The sequence below is a fragment of the Cardiocondyla obscurior genome, linkage group LG24 (assembly GCF_019399895.1).
Source record: "Cardiocondyla obscurior isolate alpha-2009 linkage group LG24, Cobs3.1, whole genome shotgun sequence".
In the NCBI taxonomy this organism is placed as follows: Eukaryota; Metazoa; Arthropoda; class Insecta; order Hymenoptera; family Formicidae; genus Cardiocondyla; species Cardiocondyla obscurior.
Genome location: NC_091887.1, coordinates 226963 through 249050, shown reverse-complemented (window position 1 = coordinate 249050; position 22088 = coordinate 226963). Strand labels below are relative to the sequence as shown.

The window sequence follows — 22088 nt, the reverse complement described above, 5'->3', positions numbered from 1 at the left end:
ACTAGCGGGATAGTCCACGACACTCCCGAACCGTCTCAAATCCTTGAATTCGACACGAGAAACGGGCTACGACGCACGGATGCCTCGGCATTTTCGTGTCGAACTCGACCGCGTGCTCGCCGTGACCTCTAGTAATACGCAGTTGTTGTCGAGTTATTCTCTCGCGCACTGGACATTCGTGAGATAGTCCACGACACTCCCGACCGTCTAAAATCCTTAAATTCGACGCGAGAAACGGGCTACGACGCACGGATGCCTCGACATTTTCGTTTCGAACTCGAACCGCGTGCTCGCCGAGACCTCTAGTAGTACGCAGCAGCACAAGTCACTAGCTAGTTACCAACTCACAATCAGGCGATCGATGGAGCGCTGTGATTGGTCGGCGCGCTAGAGTTTTCTATCACCCCAAAACGTGTTTCAATGTGTAAGTTGGCGTCAGTATTTAGTAAGAGCTTCACGATTTGGCAAAATATATTTTGAAAAGCGTAAACCATAGGTGTTCGCGTATCGATCCTGCCTGTTGGAAAAGTCAGATACACAACAGGACGAGCAGGCGACAAGGTATCTCCTTCTTGCCTCGATTTACGCGATCTATTTGTGCAGCACGTGTAATTCATCAGGACTAAATCGCGCATAAGTGTTGAGAGAGTTGGTTATGTTCGTTGCTTGAGTGAAAAGGACATTGGACAGCGATGTAGCGGTAAGTAAGACGGGATCCGCTCATTTGTGCTAATATTCGCGATTATTTTAACGAAACACGATACACTTACAGTGACGAGGCACGCCCCCCCCCTCTCCCCCCGGGTTTGTACGCGTCGAGATTTATTCGCAATCTACTGGAACACGAAAGGCCCGCATAAATGTACGGCGGCAGCGGCGGCGGCGGCGGCGGCAGTAGTAGCAGCAGCAGGTGTAGCAACGTCCCCTGCACGGAACGTCGAAACAATGTCCGACGGTTCTAAGATGGGCCTATTCGGCTCCAAGGACCGAAATCAGGAACAGAAAGAGAAATCTTCCAAGGACAATTCCCCAGCCCGTTATGCGCCATACGGCGTTGACAGTGACACCGAAACTTACGATACCGAGGCTCTGAGCATGATGGATATCAACGATATCATCGGTGTGCAATCTGGTGAGCAGATCGGCGACTCTACTTTGGAAAGTGAAATTGCTGCTCTTTCGCAGATCATTACTGAATCAAAGGTAGACACAACTTTACAGTTGGAGGATGATCCAAAGCCAGTAGTGTCACAGGATCCTGCTAATACTCCACTGCATTCTACTTCTAGTACTGTCTGTAATGTAAGCATTGACAGTTCCAATATTTCTGATACTGATAAGTCTAATATTGTGTCCGATGAGTGTACAGATATTGTCTGTGAAATGGAAGAGGTGTCTGACTTTACTTGTGAAGCCAAGACATCTCCAGAAACGTCGAGTTTAGTAAAAGAGAGTGTTTCAGAGAATGTGAAAAAAAACTATAATATAATTAAATGTGATGAAGCTTCCAACATAAATACTAATAGAGTGACTGATGACATGTCTATGGTGAGTATATCAGAACTGTCTTCCAATAATAAGTCATGTATTGAAATTAATTCAACTGTCACATCAAGTGATACTTTACAGAAAGAAACTGTTCATGATAAGCAAGGAAAAGATGTGACTTCTTCTGTGGAGGAAACTGTTGCTGAGAAGGTAGATGGTAAAGTAATTAATTATTGTCAAAATGAAACCAATAACAGTACAATATTGCCTCTAACAGTTGGCAATATTAGCAAAAGTTTACAATTGATTGGTGAGGCATATGATTCTGAAGATTCTGAGGAAACTGATGTTAATGATAATGACTCACCAAAAGAAACTTCATCACTTTTTGTTCCTAAAGAATCTTTGTTGTCAAATATTTTAACAAAACAGGACAATAGTTCTGAAACAACTGTTATATTGGAACAAAAAGCTGAAAATTCTTTGATGTTGAGAGATCCTGAAACTGTGACTACAAAAGAATCAGATGTAAAAGTGGAAAAAGACTTTGTAGATACCAGAATAGAAAATTTAAATCAAAGTAAAATATTGCAACAAACGTTAGAAATACAAGAGAGTATTATAGATGATACTACAGTAAATAAAATGGCAGAATGTGTTGATAGTGACATGCAAAGCTGCAAGGAAGAAAGTGGAAGTAAAAGTAAAAATTTCGACATAGAAATGGGTACAGTTGAAAAAACTACATTAAAACATGAATCTTCCACCTTTGAAACTTGTAAAGAAACTACAGAATTTATTAATACATCAACTACATTAATAATGGAAGTAAAAAAAGATACAGGAAAAGATGAAGAAAGTATTGAAATAGAATCGAATATTTCGCCACTTGTTTCTGAAATAGAAAATCAGGATAATTCCTTAACTGTTAGTGAAAAAGAAATTCTTGATACAGAAAAAATGATTGATAATTGTCCAACTGTGGAGGATGTAAAAGAACTTGAAAAAAATGTATTTGAATGTAAAGAAAAGGATGCTGTTTCAGTATCTGCTCACAATAAAACTCAGGAGTCCACCTTAATAGAAACATCTAATAAAGAAATTAGTACAATAGAAATAATAAATAAAAATGACGATCTTCAGCAAGATGTAATTAATACACGTTCTCAAGTAACAGAAGAAACACAAGAAATCGTTTTAACAGCGGATAAAATCGATAAAAATAATGATTTTCAAGAAACAGTTTCTATAGAAAAAAATCTCGAGAAAACTGCTGTAATTTCCGATAATCAAGAAAATGCAAATATAGTTACTACTGAAGAAATATCTGTGCCAACAGACAAAAGTATACTAGAAATTACATCAAATATAATTAACAAAGAATTAATTTTAAAGGAAGATGCATCAGTGAAGATCTGTGACTCAAGCATTGAAGAGAAGGATGAAATGGCTAATGTACTATCTGCAGGCAGTCATGTATCGGATGTAGAAGGCTCAGATCAGTGCTCCAAACGTTTAATTCAAAGCGATACAATACTTAATAATTTTAGTGATTTCGTAGAGGTTAATGTTCACGCGCGACAGGACGCTCTCGATCAAACGCTTGAAAAAACACCTCCAATTGATTGTGAAGACAAATCTTTAAAAAAGCTTTCATCTGCATCAGAAAAAGAAGAAAATAATGCTACATCTAGTGAACTTAAAGAATTACATTCTGATACAATTTTACATGAAAATTTAAATTTAAATACGATTGAAAATATTACTAAACCCGAAGCTCAAGAAACGGAGAACGTCGAAGAAAAAATAATACCGAAAGCGACATCATCTATCAAAGGTAAAAATAAAATTTTATTAATTAAAAATTAATTAAAGGAAACGCATAGTTAACCTGAAAATAAATCGATTAAAAAAAAAAGTTGTTTTATCTGTACAGATGGAGAATAAATCGACTTTGGAAAATGTTACTTTTTTTTTTATTATTAAAAAGCGATGCAAATTTAACATTATCGTTAATTGAAAATTTTATTGTTTCAGACAATGTTACAGAGAACATAAGCGATATAGCACAGAAGGAAGACGAAGATGAAAAAAATATTGCCAGCAAGGTACCATTGAATGAAACAGCAATAAGAGAACCAGACTTAGACGAAAAGAAAGTTAAAGAAACGGAAAAAAGTGAAGAGGAGAAAGATTGTGAAATGAGTTTAAATTTGGATTCGATAATTTCACAAACTAATTTAGAAAATGTTAGTTTACAGGACGACAGAGAAACAGAGCCATGTGAAAAAATTATGGAAGTACCTATGGACTCGAAAGAATCGATCGATGATGTAACGTCAGTTGAGGAAAATAATGTGGCACTAGTAGATTCCAATATAAAAGAGATACAGTCGAATATCATTGATATTTCTTTATTACAAGAGAGCTCCAATGAAAAGATAAATAACGAAAAGTTAGCAGAGAAATTTTCAGAAAATTCGGAAAACCTGGATGCTGGTCCATCTACAGTTTCAGTCAGCGCTCAAAGTGTAGACACTCTAGAAGGACTTTTAGATATAACTCTTATGTCAGACAGTGAAAACTCTTCGTTAAAAGATATGAAAACTGAAGATAAGGTTTTAATGGAAGAAATTGTAAGTAAAAATATTGATATGGATCTCTTATTAAATCAAACGGATCAAAATGACGCAACCATGACGCAAAATTCAGACTACATAACAAATGTGATTGCTAGTTGTTTTTCAAACAGAGATAACGAAGCGAGCGAGTCTGATATTAATTCATCGAGTAACGACAAAAGTACCGAAAACGAAAATAATAGCTCGAAAATGGATCAAGATACGAGTGTTTCGATCGAGCCGCTGAGCGGGGCGACAGATAAAGAAAAACTAGAAGAAGAATCTCTTGAAGCTGATACTAATTTGCGGCGGAGCGATTTAGATATGGATTTCGAGAGCAACCGAATGGGATCGGTCGATTTAGAGGAAAGTGAAACAAAGTTGGAATTGTCGCAAGACATTTTACTAGAAAGTGTAATGCCAAGCGAGAGTCTCTCCCGACATGCAGACACTCCGACCGTAATTGAGAATTCGCAGTCGAGTTCGGAAATCTCCGAGTTGGAGTCTGCAGTGAAGTTTTTGCAAGAATCTGAGGAGCAAACGATCGACTCTCTGGTACTGTCGCCAAAAATGGTGGAGAGTGTGGTCGAGGATATAACGAAACAAGCGAACACAGAGCTTTATGTTCCCGACGAGATCGACAATTACGCGAACACCGAGTCAGAATTACCGGACTTAAGAGACGATTCCATTTCTATTTCAGAAGCTGAAATAATATCGGAAGCTGCTAAGCTAGAAAATGAGCGAAAAATCGCGGCGCAGATGCAGAACGTTCCCGATATCGTAGTGAAAGATACCGAGGAAATAAACATGGAGGCTTCTGCAGAAGATCGTGCATGTTTTAAAACTTCTTCCGACGCCGCTTCTCTCGCGCATAATTTTCCTAATATGCAAACGACGGAACAGTCGCACGAGGAAAAGGGAACGTTACCTGGCATTGGACCATTATCGAACGAAGGTATTTTAAAGACATGCGAGTTAATTCCGAGAGTGTCGATATTGGAGGAACGATTGAAAGAGCCGCCCAAGATCGAGATACCTGTTCCGGATTCGGCCAAAATATTGGAATCTTCTATAAGTCCAACCGAAAGTCTTCTTATACCGAAGGACGCGAGAGCTGTCACATATTCAAGAATGCTGGAATCAGCAGATGTATCGCGCAAGGACTCAGAGAAGCACTCGGACTTAGAAAACGTCGGCTCGCCAAGGATAATTCTGAAAATTGCTAAATCGGCGATCACAGACTGCAGCGAACCGCGATCGCCGAAAAGTCCGAAGATCCGGTCAGCTACAAATTCGCCAAATCCGGAAGACAGTCCAGGCCAAAAGTTAGGAAAAATTAAATTAAAGCTATCAAAGGGAGGTCATCCTTCTATAATATCTAATGAGAATCTCGATGAAGTCAATCAGTGGCACACCACTGAGAATACGTCTTCGCTGTCACCCATTGGTATGAAAATTAAATTATCGAAATCCGGCGACGCTTCAATCATAGGCACTGAAAAACACGAGAGTCTCGACGACTCGAAGGAGACTAAATACAAAATTGAAGAGCCGAAGAGAACAGATTCGCCGATCGGTATGAAATTTAAATTATCTAAATCAGGAGATGCATCGATTATTTCTGATTCCAGGCAAGATATCAAAGAAGCTCATACGAAACACAAGGACAAATTAGAAATGCCACAGGGAAGTCCGATGAGAACAGAATCGCCAATAGGAATGAAGTTCAAGCTTTCTAAAACTGGTGACGCTTCTATTATTCAGACCGATAGGCAAGAATCATTCAATTCGGAGGAACATAAGGACATTACGCAGAAACGAACCGATTCTCCAATCGGTATGAAATTTAAATTATCTAAGACCGGGGACGCTTCCATCGTATCTCCGGATACTTCTGAAGATTCGTCTACGAGAAAAGAAAAGCAAGACCATGCGGAAATACCAAAAAGAACCGAATCTCCAATCGGAATGAAGATTAAATTATCTAAGTGCAAAGGAGGCGCGTCTATTATTTCTGTAGACAACGCTGAAGATGCAAGGGATAAATTAGAGGTGCCCGATCCACCGAAACGTACCGAATCACCACTCGGTATGAAAATTAAATTATCTAAAACTGGAGACGCATCTATTATACATTCCGAGGTCACAGAGGATATTAAAGAAACGAAATATAAAGATAAATCTGAGATATCGCAAGACACGATGAAGAACCGGACGACACCGGAGGCTTCTAGCATGAAAATTAAAATGAAAACAGGCGAGACATCATTGACAGGATTAACCGAAGAGCAAGATGTATTTCAAGCCTCCGAGTCGTCTACAGGCATTCCAAAGATTAAGGTATCTAAATCTGGAGACGTATCGGTAATTTCTAATAAAATGGAATCGACAGAAGACTCGAGGCTACGGGAGGGTCAAGCGGCGATGGTGGAAGCACCGAAGAGAACAGAATCTCCACTCGGCATGAAGATCAAGCTGTCTAAAAGCGGCGACGCTTCTATCGTGCAGAACGAAGCTGTTACTGATGAGCAAAGTAAGATTACACCGCGGGCGGCCGATGCGGAATATTCGAAAGGTAGTGATTCTCCCCTTGGAATGAAAATTAAATTGTTTAAAACGGGCGATGCCTCGGTGGTGGAATCACCGTCGTCGTCCGGTTCTCCTTCTTCCGAGAAGAGGGATAAGCAACAAAGGCGCAGGGACGCTATCGAATCGCCGCTCGAAATGAAAATCAAGCTGTCCAAGACCGGTCACCCGACTATCGTCACGTGCGACAGTCACGGCGAGACCTCCGCACACAAAGCTAAGGAACCACCAGCTCTAGATCCGATGGTTAATTTTTCTCACAGATATATGGAGCACGGTACGACACAGGGCGAGGATCCTGCATTGAAGATGCTCAAAGCCGGCACTCGGCATTCGTCCATCGTGCAAAGCGATCGTTCCGAGTTGACCATCGAGCCTGTGCAGCTGCAAAGCAGAAAACAGCCAGCGGAGAATAGTCGGCAGCAAATCGAGATATCGCCCAAGCGTAAAGACATCACGATTTCGCCCGTTGAGAGCAAAAAATCGAAGCTGGAGGCGCAGCTTTCACAGATTTTACCAGAGGTAACTATTCAACCGGTAATGTGCCAGGATCAAAAACAGCAGCAACAACAGCAGCAGCAGCAACAGCAGTTGCTGTTCGATCCGAAGACGAGCTTGATCAGTCGGCAACAAATGAATGTGATCAATCAGGAAATCAGTATTACTCAAGTACGGCCGATGCCAGATAACGCGTCCGATAAATTTAAAGACATGTGCAAAAATTCACCGGGCGGACTGTCGGACTGCGAGATTATCGAGCATCGCCCGGAGCTGATTATCGTCAACGAAAATTCTAATTCTAGCCAAGATGTTGTTATTATAGAGGAAGTTATGACACCTCAGAGCAGAACAGCCGACATCAAGGTGCCGAAAAAACGAGGTAGACCACGAAGAAATCCCCTGGCGGCACAACAGCGGCACGTTCAACCGACGCAGCAGCCACCCGCACAAATACCGATACCCAGAGATCCGTTGGCTTTAGACGAGCTGCAAGTTCCTCCACCGCAATTCGAGCACAGAGAAAACGAAAGACCTAAGAGAACCTGCAGAAGCCAGAAGAGTTATGCTCCGCCCAAAAGAGGTAGAGGACGAGGTTTGTTTCTCTCATTATTAATATTTTATATATACGGACTGTAAATTAAAAAAAAAAAAAAAAACTTAATTTAAAGGATCACGTACAATGAGAAATTAAAAAATTCACAAGTAATAATTTTTTTCTTTAATAATTCAAAGAAATTAATTTTTTCTTAATTGTAATTAGGTCGCGGAAAACGGAAACTGGATAATGCGGAGCCTCAAATTGGAAAGAAAGGTCGTATAGATCAAGATTTATCCGCTATCGAGGCGTCGACAACAGCTATCATTACTATCGACGAAACTACACCAATGCAACAAGAATCACTTCAAAAATCATCGGAACTATACAAGGCTCTAAAACAACCGCCGGCAGACCGTAAAAGCATGAGTGCATTAAGTCGCATAGGGAAAAAAGAATTTAAAGCCTCAAATTCTGAGATTGCGATGTTAGATCCTGCTACATTATCATGTGTTCACGAAGATGCGACGAAGGCATCTACGAGTCAAATTTCAAAAGCTGACAATAAAAAACCTACCTTAGAAATTGTTTCAGAAAAAATACAGAAATCGGCGATAAAGCAATCCCAGGCCGAGAATAAAAGTAAAATAGCGGATGGAATTAAAGAGATACCTGTACCTCCAGATCATTCGAATTGGTTGACTCCAACGTCGAAAAAACAAGCGGATTCAACGGCCATCAGAAGCGAAACAGTGTCGACGGTGCAAGTGATTGACGAAGAAACAAGAATGAGCGCTGAATCTAGTTCAAGATCTCAAACACCGGCCAGAAATATACCGGCACCAAGTATGCATTTTTATTAATATTATTAATACACCTAATATGGTATATGAATATTATAACGTGATAATTCTACATTTATTTTAATTGTTATATTCTTTCCTATATTTTATTTTTTTATTTTTGTCTTTTAAAATTACTTTTTTACTTAATTATAGTTTGAAAATATATTTTACACTAACTTAATTATATTTTGTTATTAGTAGTATTTATTCGTATAAATAGAATAAAATAATTAATTATAATTATATATTTTTTTATTAGAAATCTCTAAAAAAGCAGAATTTTTTTTATTTTATCGAGTCATTGAAAAGTTAGTTGGATTGGTTGAATCGAATGCATTGGTATACATCCAAAATTTCAAGCTAGCTAAAAATAGATGTTTTCTTGTGGCATAAAATGTCTCTCAAGTAACTAATATTGTAATAATGTGGTCAAATACGAGACAGTGTACATCGTTTTTCTTATTTATAATATGTGTTGCAATAATGTTGTGCTTAGCAGCACTAAAAACTTTTATATTAATTCGTATATCGTCTATATAAAATGTGTAAATTACGTAAATATAATATAACAGTTATATTAAAAAATTTTAAGCTACATTTTTTAAAACAAGCATGGTATCTGTATTTAAATTTTTTTTTCAGCTTCGGAGACAATAATAAATGAAGAGTCGCAAGGTAGTGTCTTGAGTACTGCTACAACCGAATCGGAGAAAGTTAAAGTAAAGAACCGAAGGATGGAAATTAATTTTGATCCCGATGAAGGACCTTTTACAGTTGATAAAATAGCGGAATATGAGTGGCCGCTAGATCGAAAAGGTGAAACGTTTATGATACAGGAACAGATATCACAATATCTCGGGGTGAAATCTTTTAAGCGTAAATATCCTGATCTCAAACGCAGAGTAGTTGATATGGAAGAAAGAAATTACTTAAGAGAGAACGGATTAGTCAGTGAATCCATGTGCGATATGGGTAAGTCTACGATCTTGTAAGAGAATTAAAAAAAAAATTATTATTTCTATTATGTATGTGCACGTGCGTTATATTAGTGTTTGTATTTATATCGTTATATTCACACAGGATTAACTGCGATATGCAGCTCAGAAGTATTAGACGTAATGTGCAGCGATTTTCCTGACCAGTATGAAGAATATCGCAAGCACATGCGCGAAAAACAAGTCAAGGAACATTCAAAGAAACAGAAAGAACTGACCGCGGCAGCTAATGCAGAGAGAAACAGGATAGATCTCGCGGAAATGGCGATGCAATCCGCATTTACGTGGAACGCTAATTTGAATAAAGCTCGTAAAGAACAGCGTAAATATTGCTTAGATCTGCAGACTTTCACAATTCATCAACCACAGAAACAACAAAAGACCGATTCAGAGCACAAAGTAGGTCATTACCCCGTTGCTCTGATACCAGGACAGTATACTGATTATTATCGGGAATATACACCGGCAGAACTGAGGTATTATCCGCTTAATACGGTCTTATACGGACCTACGCGACCTAATGAACGTAAAAGTGACAGTCAGTCGGAAGGTTCTCAGAGCGACAGCGATAGCGAATCGTCTTCCGATGATTCAAGGTTGGTAGCAGTATTGTAAAATATTTTATAAAGTATTATAGATTTTTTTATACTTAAAACAATATTTTTTATATCTACATTATGTCGAGATAAAATGACAAAGTTAATGCGTTGTTTTTAAGCAATTTAAAATTTAATTGCGCGATGTTTTTTTATTTATAATTCAGATTAATTAATATTAATCTTGATAATATTTATATTTACATATAATTTTATAAATAAATGTATAGTGTATGATGATTATATTCGGACAGTTCATCGTCCAGCGAAGGTACACAAGATACGGAAGGATCGCAGTCGACCATGGACGAAGTGGACATGGAAATCTCAAATTCAAAGGACGATACAAAATTAAAATGCAAGATGTGCCTGAAAGTTCTAAATAAGCATAACAAGAATGAAATATTAATTCAATGTGGTACATGCAATGGAAATGGTAATTATTGCGCCGCAAATTAAATAATATTATATTTTTTTATGGAGCTAATCGAGACCATTTTTATTTTTAGTTCATCCATCCTGTATAGATTTAACTTTAGATATGGTACCACACATTCAATCGTACGCATGGCAATGTACCGATTGTAAAACGTGTGCGCAGTGTCACGATCCTGCAGACGAAGACAAGATGCTCTTTTGCGATATGTGCGATCGTGGGTGGGTGACATATATTTAAATTTCTAAAAGTGGAGAGTTTTGTGACCAAGCTATAAATTTATTACCGTTCAAAGTTTTTATCTAATATAATTTAACATCACGTGCATTAGGTATCACATCTATTGTGTTGGTTTGCGACGAGTGCCACAAGGAAGATGGCATTGTCAGGAGTGCGCAGTATGCGCCAACTGTGGTTCGAGGGAACCTGGCGGTGCCAATTCGGACCGGAATAGCGTTGCGCAATGGCAGCACGAATATAAAAAAGGCGAGAAAAATACTCGAGTATACGTTTCGACGCTCTGCGTACCATGTTCGAAGTAAGTATAGGCAGCTGTCGATTTTTTTAAAACTACGCTGTGCTTTAATTGCTTGATAATCTTCATTGCTCACATCATAACACTCTTTCAACATCTGTTCATTGCGTTAGACCTATCCGGAATTTTTAACGATAAATAAAATATATTTTTTTATTAAGAATTACAATATTCTTCTCGTTTTTTAAATTTTATTGAAATCTTACAACATTTACAATTTTAAAGTTTTAAATACTAAATAAAAATGTGTTCCTTGCACAGTCTCAAATTAAAACACTGAAAGAAACTAAAAAATTAGATTTTTCTTCATCCATTTTTGCATTAAAATTTGTTAAAATAAAATCTTTATTTATAATCAGATTATGTGCAAAAGTGTAGTATATGTAGGACGTGATATATCTTTAATTCACTTCTTCCTTTTCCTCTATGTACCACGCACCATCATAATACATAATATACCCTTACCTGAATTCACTAACCACATGATCTTTATGCGATAACAAGGCTGTGGCGAAAGGGTCGTTATTGCCCACACTGCAGTCGCTGTCATACCGCCCAAAGGCTCGACCTGGAAGCGAATCTAGTGCATTGCGGCGCATGTGACAAATATCTGCACTTAGGTATTGACACCAAATTTTCATATGATCCGATTAGTCTAATATTTTGAGCGCCGAATACACGCATTTGTGCACATAAATTTATGCTTCTAAGATCATATGAACAAAATCACTTGGCAAACGTTGCAGGATAGCCCATTAAAAGATTTTTATTATAAATTATATTCCCAGAAATTATATTTTACGTCGATAAATCGCTGTAACAACGACATTGTGATCGCGGATTTTGTTTTTCAGCGCTCAAATTATCAGGTTCATTGCATGCCGCGACATAGGAGCATTTACACATTTGCATGTGCCATCAAATTATATTTTTTTATTGCTGTTTTAAAAGCCAAATTCAAATTATTTGCTATTTAGTGCGTATATTTGTATATTTGCATTTCTATTATATTTTCTACCAAATAAGCATTACAACTCGTTGTAGATGCCACAATGCAAAAGTGTCTTTAATTGGATTTAACATATTGTCTTATCCTTAATTAATTAAAGAGTTTTCGACAAATCTTTATTTATAAAGAATTATTTTTACCAACATCTGTTATTTTTTCTTAATAATACTTATTTCTTCCAATCAAGAAATAAAGAATCTTAAAAAAAGAAAAAAAAAAAAGATTTATTTAGGATAAAAATATCTGTTTTTACACAGTTACTGTCAAGTATTGCAAAAATCTTACATGTGAATTATAATGGAAAGTAGTTATCGACTGGAAAGCAGATACGGTGTTTACTACGATGACCGCGGCTAGCGTACGTGTCGTTCTCCGGCTTCATCCCCTCTCTCGGCCGCCAAAGACAAGGGATGAGGGGGGGTAGTGGTCACTCACTGGTCAGCGATATTTTCCCTCAGTCCTCGTTGACCTGTGCTGTGCAACGTATCTACGCGCGTTCTTCGTGTGAGATTCGACGTACACTACGACAAGGTTACGTACGCTAGCCGGCGTCGCCGTGGCTAAAACCATATCTGCATTTTCAGTGTACGTACTACTATAATATACGGAGTGCTCGTTCGATAACGATTTACTTCCATCACCATTGTGATTTACCTAATATGTGAACGTAAATAAATATGTACATGTAATTGTATCTAATTTCTTTCAGAATGCGTGGAGACCAAGGGAGTAGCGGTTGATAAGAAGAACTATCTGTGTGATTTTTGTACACCGTCGACCAGCCAGCACACGAAGACTTTAATGTTAAAAGGGTTCAAAACGTGAATACGATTGTTGTTGTAACGTTATACGTACGCGAGAAAAAGAAAATATCAAGTTGTATAATACCGATGCCAGTGCAGTGTATATTATATTAAAGTAAGATTAAGTTTTCTATTGAGTGCGTTTGTGTAAGCAGGTACGCATAAGATTTTCTTCTCAAGTAAGTACTTCATGACAAACCAATTACATTGTACATAGCTGCGAAATTAGTCATTTAATTTTTAATTATAAATTTTTGTTATATCGTTTGCTTCAAGGTCAAATCTGAACTGTTTTTTTTTTTTTAGTAAAAAAAAGACTGAACGTTTAGTTTCGATCATGAATATGTTAAAGATTATGAAACGTATACAGAGTGTATGAGAAATCGCGCGCACTTTCTTCCTCGATTATGAATTTTTTTACGAATTAAAAATTTATTTTTACATATAAGTCTGATTAAACATCCATTTTATAAATCACTCTTTCATACAGTATTTTTTAAAAGTTCTTTTATAAAATAAAAAACGTATATTTAATATAAACTAAAAGACAAAACCGCATCACAGCATATATTTATTAAATTACATTAGTATATAATTTAAATAAAAGAATAAAGTTATTTTATTCTTCATATAATCATAATGAGATTGAAAGCGAACGATTTTCAATATAAACGTTCTGTATAGATAAAATCAATTATTTGAGAATCTAAATTTTTTAAATATATTTCACACAATTGTGGTGGCAAAATTTTATGCAAAATAATACAAAATAATATATATTTGAATATTACAAATGTATGCGAATATATATGTACATCATACATTTTTAATAGATTATATATATTACCAACACAATTTTTCTCTAAAATTTTATCATAAATATATTGAAAATTAAATCATATTTTGTTTCAATACAATGTCCAAAATATTTCTATCTATAATCAGGATAATATTACTATTATTTTAAAGATTTTTTTTCAAAGAACCGTAATCTCACATAATAAAAAAAAAAAAAAAAGAAATGTTTATACCTCTGGTGTTCCCGAAAAAAAAAACAATCGTATCGATAAACCGTCTTAATATTTTTTTTCTATCGATCGTTACATACATGTAAAACAAAAGGGAAAGAAATAAAATGTAAAACTAAAAAGAATAGCGATTTCTTAAAAATATATATCATTCTCTTTATTCTTCTTTCGCGACATAATCCTCAGATTAGTGTTCCGTTGCGGGAGTTAGATGCGAATAAACATCTTTTTTTTTGCATGTGTTTTTACATAATTATCATTACATAATATCCACAGTTTGAACAGTGCGCTCTTCTTCCTTTCGCTGTCAAAAGTCTATTACAATATATTTTCATATAAGATTGTGTTAGATTACGTTGCATTATGTACACATATAGAATAACGATAGTAATTGCGACTGTTTAAAAAATGAGCAAGTTGCAAAATATAAACTTTGGCATATCGTTGCATCAATCTTGTATAATATTACGACACAATAATATTGGTAAAGTTTGTATTGCAATGCAATCTGTACAAGATATTTCTAAACAGTGCATACGCGCGAAGAATGCAGAATTGCTGTATTTTACAGAGTTGGTTGATTACAAATTTCCTTCCCATTTTCTCTGTAGGACAATGCGATTTTCGTAACGCAGGCAATCGATCAGAAATATAATTATATAGCAATACCGGCAGCATTAGTGACAGCGAAGAATATCGTTGTGAAATAGAACATATATTTATATACACCTTCCCACATATGCTCTGCGTTCCCATCGTATATTAAATCTTACTGAAGAATATCCACGTAATATTCTGTATAATCTTTTCCTTGCGACAACAAACATTTCTATTCCTTTCCCTGTTTTTCATTCAAATATTGAGTAAATGTCGAGTGCTGTTTTAAAATGGCTGTGCACAATTTACTGTCGTTTAGAGAAACATCACACATGTTAATTAACACTCCGCACATGATTACAATATCATAAAGTAACGTGTACTTTGAGCAAAAAAAAAAAAAAAAAAAAACGAAACGTTATAGCGCAATCAGTAGTACAAGTCGTACGAGTATTATTATACCTAACATGTAATTGCGTTGTTGTTAAAGAGCACTTATGCGCTAAATAAGGACGGGCTCACAACTTAGAATTGCACTTGACCCGCCATTGACTAGTAGTACTCGGTATACAAGATAATATAGCATCTGTTTTCTTTCAGCTGCACTTTGATGCTATTTTTATATATTTAAAAAGAAAATTATTTTCAGAATTTGGAAGGAGACCGAAAACTTGCGAAAAAAATGCAACATAAAGTGCAGCTAAAAGAAACCGCGATGTAACTACATCGTCAGATTAAATGTCGAGCGAACAGCCGTGTATCTCGCGTATAAAACGCGACAAGTACTCAAATATGCCCACCGATTGTCAGTGAAGCGAAATAACATCGAAAATTATTTGCGCACATAGGAAAATTTTAATACCGTCGCAACGTTGCAACCTTTTTCCTGAGCGGCATTGGCTGCTCGTACACCAAAAAATTAAAGCATAGAAACGTATAAAGCAAAATCGCTGTTTTGGAAAAAAATACACAGAAATTTTTATTGTACATCAGAACCAGTAAAATAATAACTACTTTCGTGTGCGAATATTTTATAAAATGAAGCGAAAAATGTTTCAAAGTATTTTTTTCCTTTTTTTTTGTGTCAAAACAGCTCTCTTACTTACGTGCTGTTTTTTAAAATCAATTTTTTTTATCCTAAATGTGCGCTCCAATTCCGACGATTAATTGACAGTGTAAAAAAACCATTTGGAGTATTTACTCGTGTCTAATACCATATATAGATAATAATGTACTGAAATTGTGTAAGTGAGTAGCTGGTATAATAGTAATTACTAAATTTTGCGTTGAAAATTTCGATAAGACATTATGAAGAAAGCTTGGGCCCAGAAAGCTGCCGACCTTATAAAATATTCGCAAGTTACATGTTGGATTCGTGCTTTGCGAGCCTTTCTTGAGTTTACACAACAGATAATCGAAAGCCTCGGACAATTCGTTTGCATTCAGCTCAGTGGACGGCAAACTCGCTTCTGTTGTCAAATTACCAGTAGAGTTAGATGAACCTGTCACAAAATAGTAAGTTATAAAGTATTTTCTTATTAAAAATATTTTTAAGATTAGATTAAGTCAAAATTACGGCTTAATTTCCCACAAAAAAATTTTTAACTAATAGTAATATATCAATTCAAAGTTATTATTTTATTTTTTAATTTTTACTACTTACTTAAAATAATTTATAAAGTTTTGCAAAGTAGTTAAAAAAAAAAAGAAACTTACCGGTAGACATGTAACATACAATCGCTGAAACATTATTTTCGTAGTTCCACCTACGTCTGATGGCTATCCTAAAATTAGCCACACATTTTCCTGTCTCCTCATCTGCAGGAAATAAAACATACGTTACATACATACATATTGCTAACTTCCAAGTTAAAAAATATACTTGCTAAGTAAGTTATGTTGCAAGAAAAAAAAATAGAAAAAAGATAGACATTTTTATACTTACGACAAATACATTTTTTCTTGTTATTTTAAATACTTACATTCAAATCGATTATTATCTCTGTGAGCCCAAACACACCACTCAACTTGAGCACCACGTGGCAAATTTGGTACAACAATATAATCTACAATAGCATTTCTCGTCCTCCTTTCCCACTCCTTCCTAGCATCCGCTATATAGCTACAGTGAGTTAAAAAACAGATTCCTTGCACTATATCTCGAAGTTTTGCATCCATAGCTTTAACGATACGATCTATGTGCCTCAATGTTAAACGACATTGCCGTTTAATATTCATATCTAAAAGATTCATATTGCCAGGTATCAGAGGTATTTGCCCAGCAACTAAAATAACATCACCTACCTATAAAAATTACGTTATAATAAAATTACCTTAAAAATTTAAATGTACAAGACAGAAAAAGATTAAATGTTAAAAGAACTTAATGTTATATTAATTTTTTTATGTATTTATTAAAAAGATAATCTCGTAGTTTTTTTTTTTTTTAATTATGTTAATCACACTTACACGAACAGCTTGCGAGTAAGGTCCAATATTAGCAGGTGCCCAATGACTTATACTTTGAACATGCATCGTGTGTCGCTTACAGGTCCGCTTATCGCCGCTTTCTTGACTTTCCTTATATGCTGTTGCGTCAAGTGCGACATGTACGTTCAAAGGACATTCTACGCATACGCGCACCGCTGGATTTCTCTTACCCAACCAGGAAACGTATACTTCATTTATAATCTTATAATTCGACATATCTTTTATGTACAATGTCATTGCGACTATGTCAGAGGGACACAAGCTTTCATTTTGAATTAGGCCTACAATTGTACGAATATTTAGTATAAAAAAAAATTTATTTATATATTTTTTTCTTAAGTCATTAATTGAATTTAAACTAAAGAATAATTGTTAATATTGAATAATTACTAAGCCGAAAAGTATGCGATTAAGATGTAAATTTTACTGCTTAATTTTTCCAGTGCTTCTTCCATAGCGGATGTTACGTCTGGATGTTTTCCTACAATACCTCCGAACCAAAACCACCCCGTTTGATTTCTATTGACAACTGGTGCATCTGGGTAATCTTCTTCTTCGTATAAAATTTCCATTGGGCTTGGTGGATGGAATTGATCTATATATTCAGAAATATAACACAATATAATGTTTAATAGATATATCCCTTTTTTTATTTAAATTTTCTACCTGAGTTTGACGCTTTTAAACTGTTACTTTCACACGCGTGCTCATCATTTTCATCTTCTGATAAATTGCATCCATCATGTAACTCAGGACCGATAATTTCAGCAATGTAATCCTGTGGTGATTTTATCAAAACATTTTTTAGTCTTTCGGATAGACTTAATTTCTCCAATTCTCCATTCTAAAAAATAAGTCTTGATTTTGACGACACTTGACAGTGTCTTACAATTACCAATGTTATATCCGAAAACTTACGTCCTTTTCCTCTAAATGGATCTTTGTAAATCTGAGATACCCTACAGGTGCTACGTTGTCTCTCGAATTTACAATACTTTCATACTCATCGCTAAGTCATGAAAAAAAAAAAAGAAAAAAGAACAGATAAAAATTATTTAAATTGTACATAAATTCAAACATATTACTCACATTACAATACTTTTGGCAAACAAAGGGCAATCTAAAGTAAAAGTTTCATATTCTCCTCCTTCTCCACATGAGTTCACTCCATATTTTTCTTTCTATAAATAAAAGTATAGATTTTAGTTTTATTACAAAATATATTTTTTTAAGTTTATTATATCTACACAATAACAGAAATTGTCATTAAAATCATTATTTCACAATTCATTAAATAAAATTGAAAGTAAAACTCACTATCTTAACAAGATGAGGCTGCATTTCACTTATAGATTTGCCCAAATGTTTTATTTCAAGACCTAAGGCCGCAACTTTGATCAATATTGCATTAACAGAGCTCTGTATCATTTCATCTAATAACTCATCCTGGTCCCGTCTCCACAAATATGATAAGGAAATAAGACCTAAGCGATTACAGCTGCAAGATAAATATTAAAAAATAAAAAAAATTAATAGCACTAACAATACAAATTTAAAGAGAAGAAATAAATAAATTATATTTACACATTTTCCACACGATTTCGTTGATAATCACTAAGTATAGCACCGCTTGACACAGCCTCTATATTTTCGCGTTCCTGATAAGGAAAAAAAAAAAAATTATTACTACATACAGATATCAAGTAAACTTGTTAGAAAAAATACAAAATTGTAAAAATTAATATACCTTTACTGTACTCAAAAGTTTAAAAAGATCTTCAACTTCATCACTTTCTGTAGGATAATAATATTTCTCTTGCACATTAGCTTTACCAAATGTTGGATAACGATATATAGGCAAGCCTACAGCTTGAGCAATGTACTTAACTCCTTGATGGCCTACTGTTTGAAACATAAATGAATCCAGATCATCTGAAAGTAATGTATTAATCCTTGTATTACATCTGCATAAATTACAAATTATATTATTCACAGTATAAGAAATTAAATGATACACTTGTAAATTGTATGCAGTTAAAAGTTTTACTTATACAATGCTACTTAGACTTGTAATTATATTGCATAGTATGTCTCAATACCTTTTTCAACAGGATACAAATTAGCTAGAGCTACAATCTCATGACCAGCTGCTACACACTGCATCATATTAAAGCAGGAGTCTTTGCCACCACTGATTAATGCAACAACCTTCATCTTGTTCTCCTTAATTGTGCTTGGGTCTCTCTCTTAAGAAACAATTATGACTAAAATTAAAGCTTTCTTTCTTCTTTTTCTTTTTTTTAAACAATCATCTGTAATAAAAGTGAAATAAAGGTATATATAAAAAATGATATAAAAAACAATCAGATAGAATTAAAATTTACATTTTGTAATCTGTTAAATATTTTTGGCGAAAAGTTACACATTAATCTGATAAAAATATATTGATAAAAATGTGACAAAGACAGAATTTGTAATATTAAGCATATATATTTTCGTGTATATATACACTTGATGCACTTTATATATATATATATATATATATATATATATATATATATATATATATATATATATATAAAGTATATATGTATGTATATTCCGTATTTACAATTTATGTAATCACGTGGAGCAGACACACGACAAGATCCGTACAACGGCAATAACAGGACGTGTCGCGCCGTTTGCGCAACGAGACAGCTAATAAATTGTTCATTGGAGGCATTTGAGGGCACGATAAAGTCATAGAAGCTTCTTATCGCGCATTGGCAGGGCAGTCGAACGGGTAAAACTACCAACGTAAACAGTGGGGAAGTCCAGGCGTCAGGAGATGATTATTAATTAATATATATAACGTCCGCGGCTAACGAGCGACAAACAGAATTTATCGCGGACACAGCGGTGGAGAGCGGGGAAGGGAAGGGGTATGCCGATGACTTTCTCGGTCGATGCCGGATGTTAGATCGGCGTGCGATCGCGACGACTGTCGCGATAAAGGGCTTATCGCGCCCGAGGGTTTTTTTTTGGTTATCGCGTAAGTGGGTGACCGCGCGCGCAAAGTGAGAGTGAATGGCGGGGTGACAGTGGACGGCGAGTCGCGCGGCTGACCGCGAAACCGACATCCGCGATGGAGCACGCGGTCGAATTGCCGCGGACCCCTCGGCAAAGTCTGATATTTACGTTGAATCGGTGATGAGGACCTTTCACACGACACAGTCGGCAGCCCATGGGAGACTGATGGAACGGCATGGGCCATGGGGTAACAGCCGACGGACTTCCACGTTATTTGCGAAATCAATGTCTCGAGCGCACCCTGGGACATCCGGGGACAAATTAAACCAATATGGCAACCTCATCCTTGCACCCTCTGGTGGACCCGGGGAGCGTAACTGAAAACGCGACAGTGACGAGGCGAGGCGGCGTCAGTGTTCGACTCTCAGTGTATCGTCGTAGTTAAATTGAGGTTATCTCAGAGAATGTCAAGCTGTGGTGGCACAATTTAGCTGTGGTTATTGCAATCGACTTACCGTTTCTTTGCGAGTTAACTAACGATGCCGTTTCGCACGTCGGAGACAAAATATCGGCTCGCGATATAAAAATTTACCGGCGAAAATGTACACGACGTTGAGAGACTCTCAGGTGAAGCATTCGTGCGATCGTACACGCTGCGTGACATCATCACAACCGCAGACCAATCACGAACGTCACCATGGCTACGATCGCTACATCTATTAATTTTCTATGTGAGTGTTTGACATACGCTGAATGATCAAAGTATTTTTCGGTACTTATATTAAAAAGAATATTATAAACTTTAAATATGTGCAGACTATGTTAAGATTATTTTTATTTGTTAATTGTGTGAATTAATTAAACAAATTTCGAATTAGAAAAAAAAGAAACGAACAATATTACATTTGCAATAGTTTACTTTTTTCTTTCTGAAAAACAAGCGACATCGCGACATTGCGTGTACGACATCTTTCGAATTTCCATCCGCGTTCGCCATTCGTCCATCGCTCGAATGCGTTCACACATACAACGCGTATTTGATGACGAGACCGACATCTGAAAATCGCAGCTTTTCAGTCTCACGTAGTACGCCTGTCCGTGGTCGAGCGTTATCCGTGATACGAGATACGAGATATGAGACACGAGTGACAGTTTCGTTCCTTGTAATTCAGATTTTGAACGAAGGTGAAAAAATTGTGACGCCCGCGTGGTGAAGAGAACGAAAGTGAGCGAGTGCGAATGAGTCCTGGCGGCTTATCTGGAGACTCAGTTCTTCCACGAGATCTTCGAGTCGGAGTAAACTCAGCTTCGAGAGTCGTGCCATTTTCCTCCGAAACGTGAGGCTGCCAACCAATAGGATCGCGCGCGTGGTAACCGGCCATTTTACTTTCGCTACGATCGCACGGAACGGCACCTGAGAGACTTTCGCTCGTGCTCTACACAGTCATGTAGTTTCGTTGAGTATCGTGAGCGGGTGGTACGCACAGTTGGATTCTCCACTCCAAGCACGTTACAACCGAATTCCACGTCTCGTATACCGGATCCTACGTTCCGGATCCCGGTTGCAGCTGCACCGGCGAGTCGTCTAGGAAGCACAAACGTCGAGCAAACGCCCTGGCCGCGATGGTCCTGGCGGAGAGGAATTCAGATAATGTGCGTAACGGTCGTCGTTCGCGAGGCCCCAGCCCCAACGCACAGACCGAGTCGTCCAGCGAGGAGGAAGGAGGTATCATTGATTCTTATCTTGCCGTTAATGTGTGACTCCTCGATTACTGATTATACGGACGTTTGTCTCGCAGAAGACGTTTGACAAGAGGATTGTTCGGGAGTCTTTTTCTAAATAAAATTAACACAAATAATTTTGTTGTATACGAACTTACATGTAAAAAAGAGTCTTTAAATGTTGCGCTTGTTCTAATTTTTTATAGTTAAAAATATTTTTTGACATAGAATAATTTAAGTCTGTTATTATTGGTTAAATTAAACATGTTACATGCCTTGTGTATTT

The 22088-nt window shown here is 36.4% G+C and overlaps 3 protein-coding genes across 9 annotated transcripts in view; 2 read left to right on the top strand and 1 right to left on the bottom strand.

Annotated features, from left to right (window-relative positions):
- Positions 1 to 428: 428 nt before the first annotated feature.
- E(y)3 (enhancer of yellow 3) lies at positions 429 to 14994 on the top strand. Of its 3 annotated transcripts, XM_070671789.1 has the most exons (12): positions 429 to 700; positions 773 to 1548; positions 1630 to 3325; positions 3526 to 7791; positions 7960 to 8580; positions 9222 to 9551; positions 9660 to 10170; positions 10425 to 10606; positions 10680 to 10827; positions 10938 to 11144; positions 11646 to 11761; positions 12860 to 14994. In XM_070671789.1, exons 2-12 carry the CDS (start codon positions 946 to 948, stop codon positions 12973 to 12975), a joined length of 8796 nt encoding a protein of 2931 aa, XP_070527890.1. In that variant the 5' UTR covers positions 429 to 700; positions 773 to 945; the 3' UTR covers positions 12976 to 14994. The 3 variants fall into 3 exon arrangements, with proteins under 3 accessions (XP_070527890.1, XP_070527889.1, XP_070527891.1); XM_070671788.1 differs by having other exon boundaries at positions 773 to 3325; XM_070671790.1 differs by lacking the exon at positions 11646 to 11761 and having other exon boundaries at positions 773 to 3325.
- LOC139111486 (uncharacterized) lies at positions 14970 to 20341 on the bottom strand. 3 transcript variants are annotated; one of them, XM_070671803.1, is made up of 13 exons: positions 20249 to 20341; positions 19168 to 19380; positions 18816 to 19000; positions 18653 to 18726; positions 18386 to 18566; positions 18158 to 18249; positions 17987 to 18077; positions 17735 to 17912; positions 17496 to 17663; positions 17048 to 17349; positions 16561 to 16882; positions 16295 to 16396; positions 14970 to 16080 (listed from the first exon to the last, which is right to left on the bottom strand). In XM_070671803.1, exons 2-13 carry the CDS (start codon positions 19280 to 19282, stop codon positions 15776 to 15778), a joined length of 2115 nt encoding a protein of 704 aa, XP_070527904.1. In that variant the 5' UTR covers positions 19283 to 19380; positions 20249 to 20341; the 3' UTR covers positions 14970 to 15775. The 3 variants fall into 3 exon arrangements, with proteins under 3 accessions (XP_070527904.1, XP_070527907.1, XP_070527905.1); XM_070671806.1 differs by having other exon boundaries at positions 17735 to 17846; XM_070671804.1 differs by lacking the exon at positions 20249 to 20341 and adding an exon at positions 19680 to 20128.
- The window catches only part of Corest (REST corepressor), an 11709-nt gene continuing 9901 nt past the window's right edge, over positions 20281 to 22088 (top strand). For all 3 annotated transcript variants that reach the window (XR_011547216.1, XM_070671810.1, XM_070671809.1), the window contains exon 1: positions 20281 to 21806. Coding sequence is in view for 2 of the 3 variants with exons in the window: in XM_070671810.1 (XP_070527911.1) it covers positions 21704 to 21806 (103 nt within the window). In the remaining variant the exon portion in view is untranslated. The remainder of the gene's footprint in view (positions 21807 to 22088) is intronic.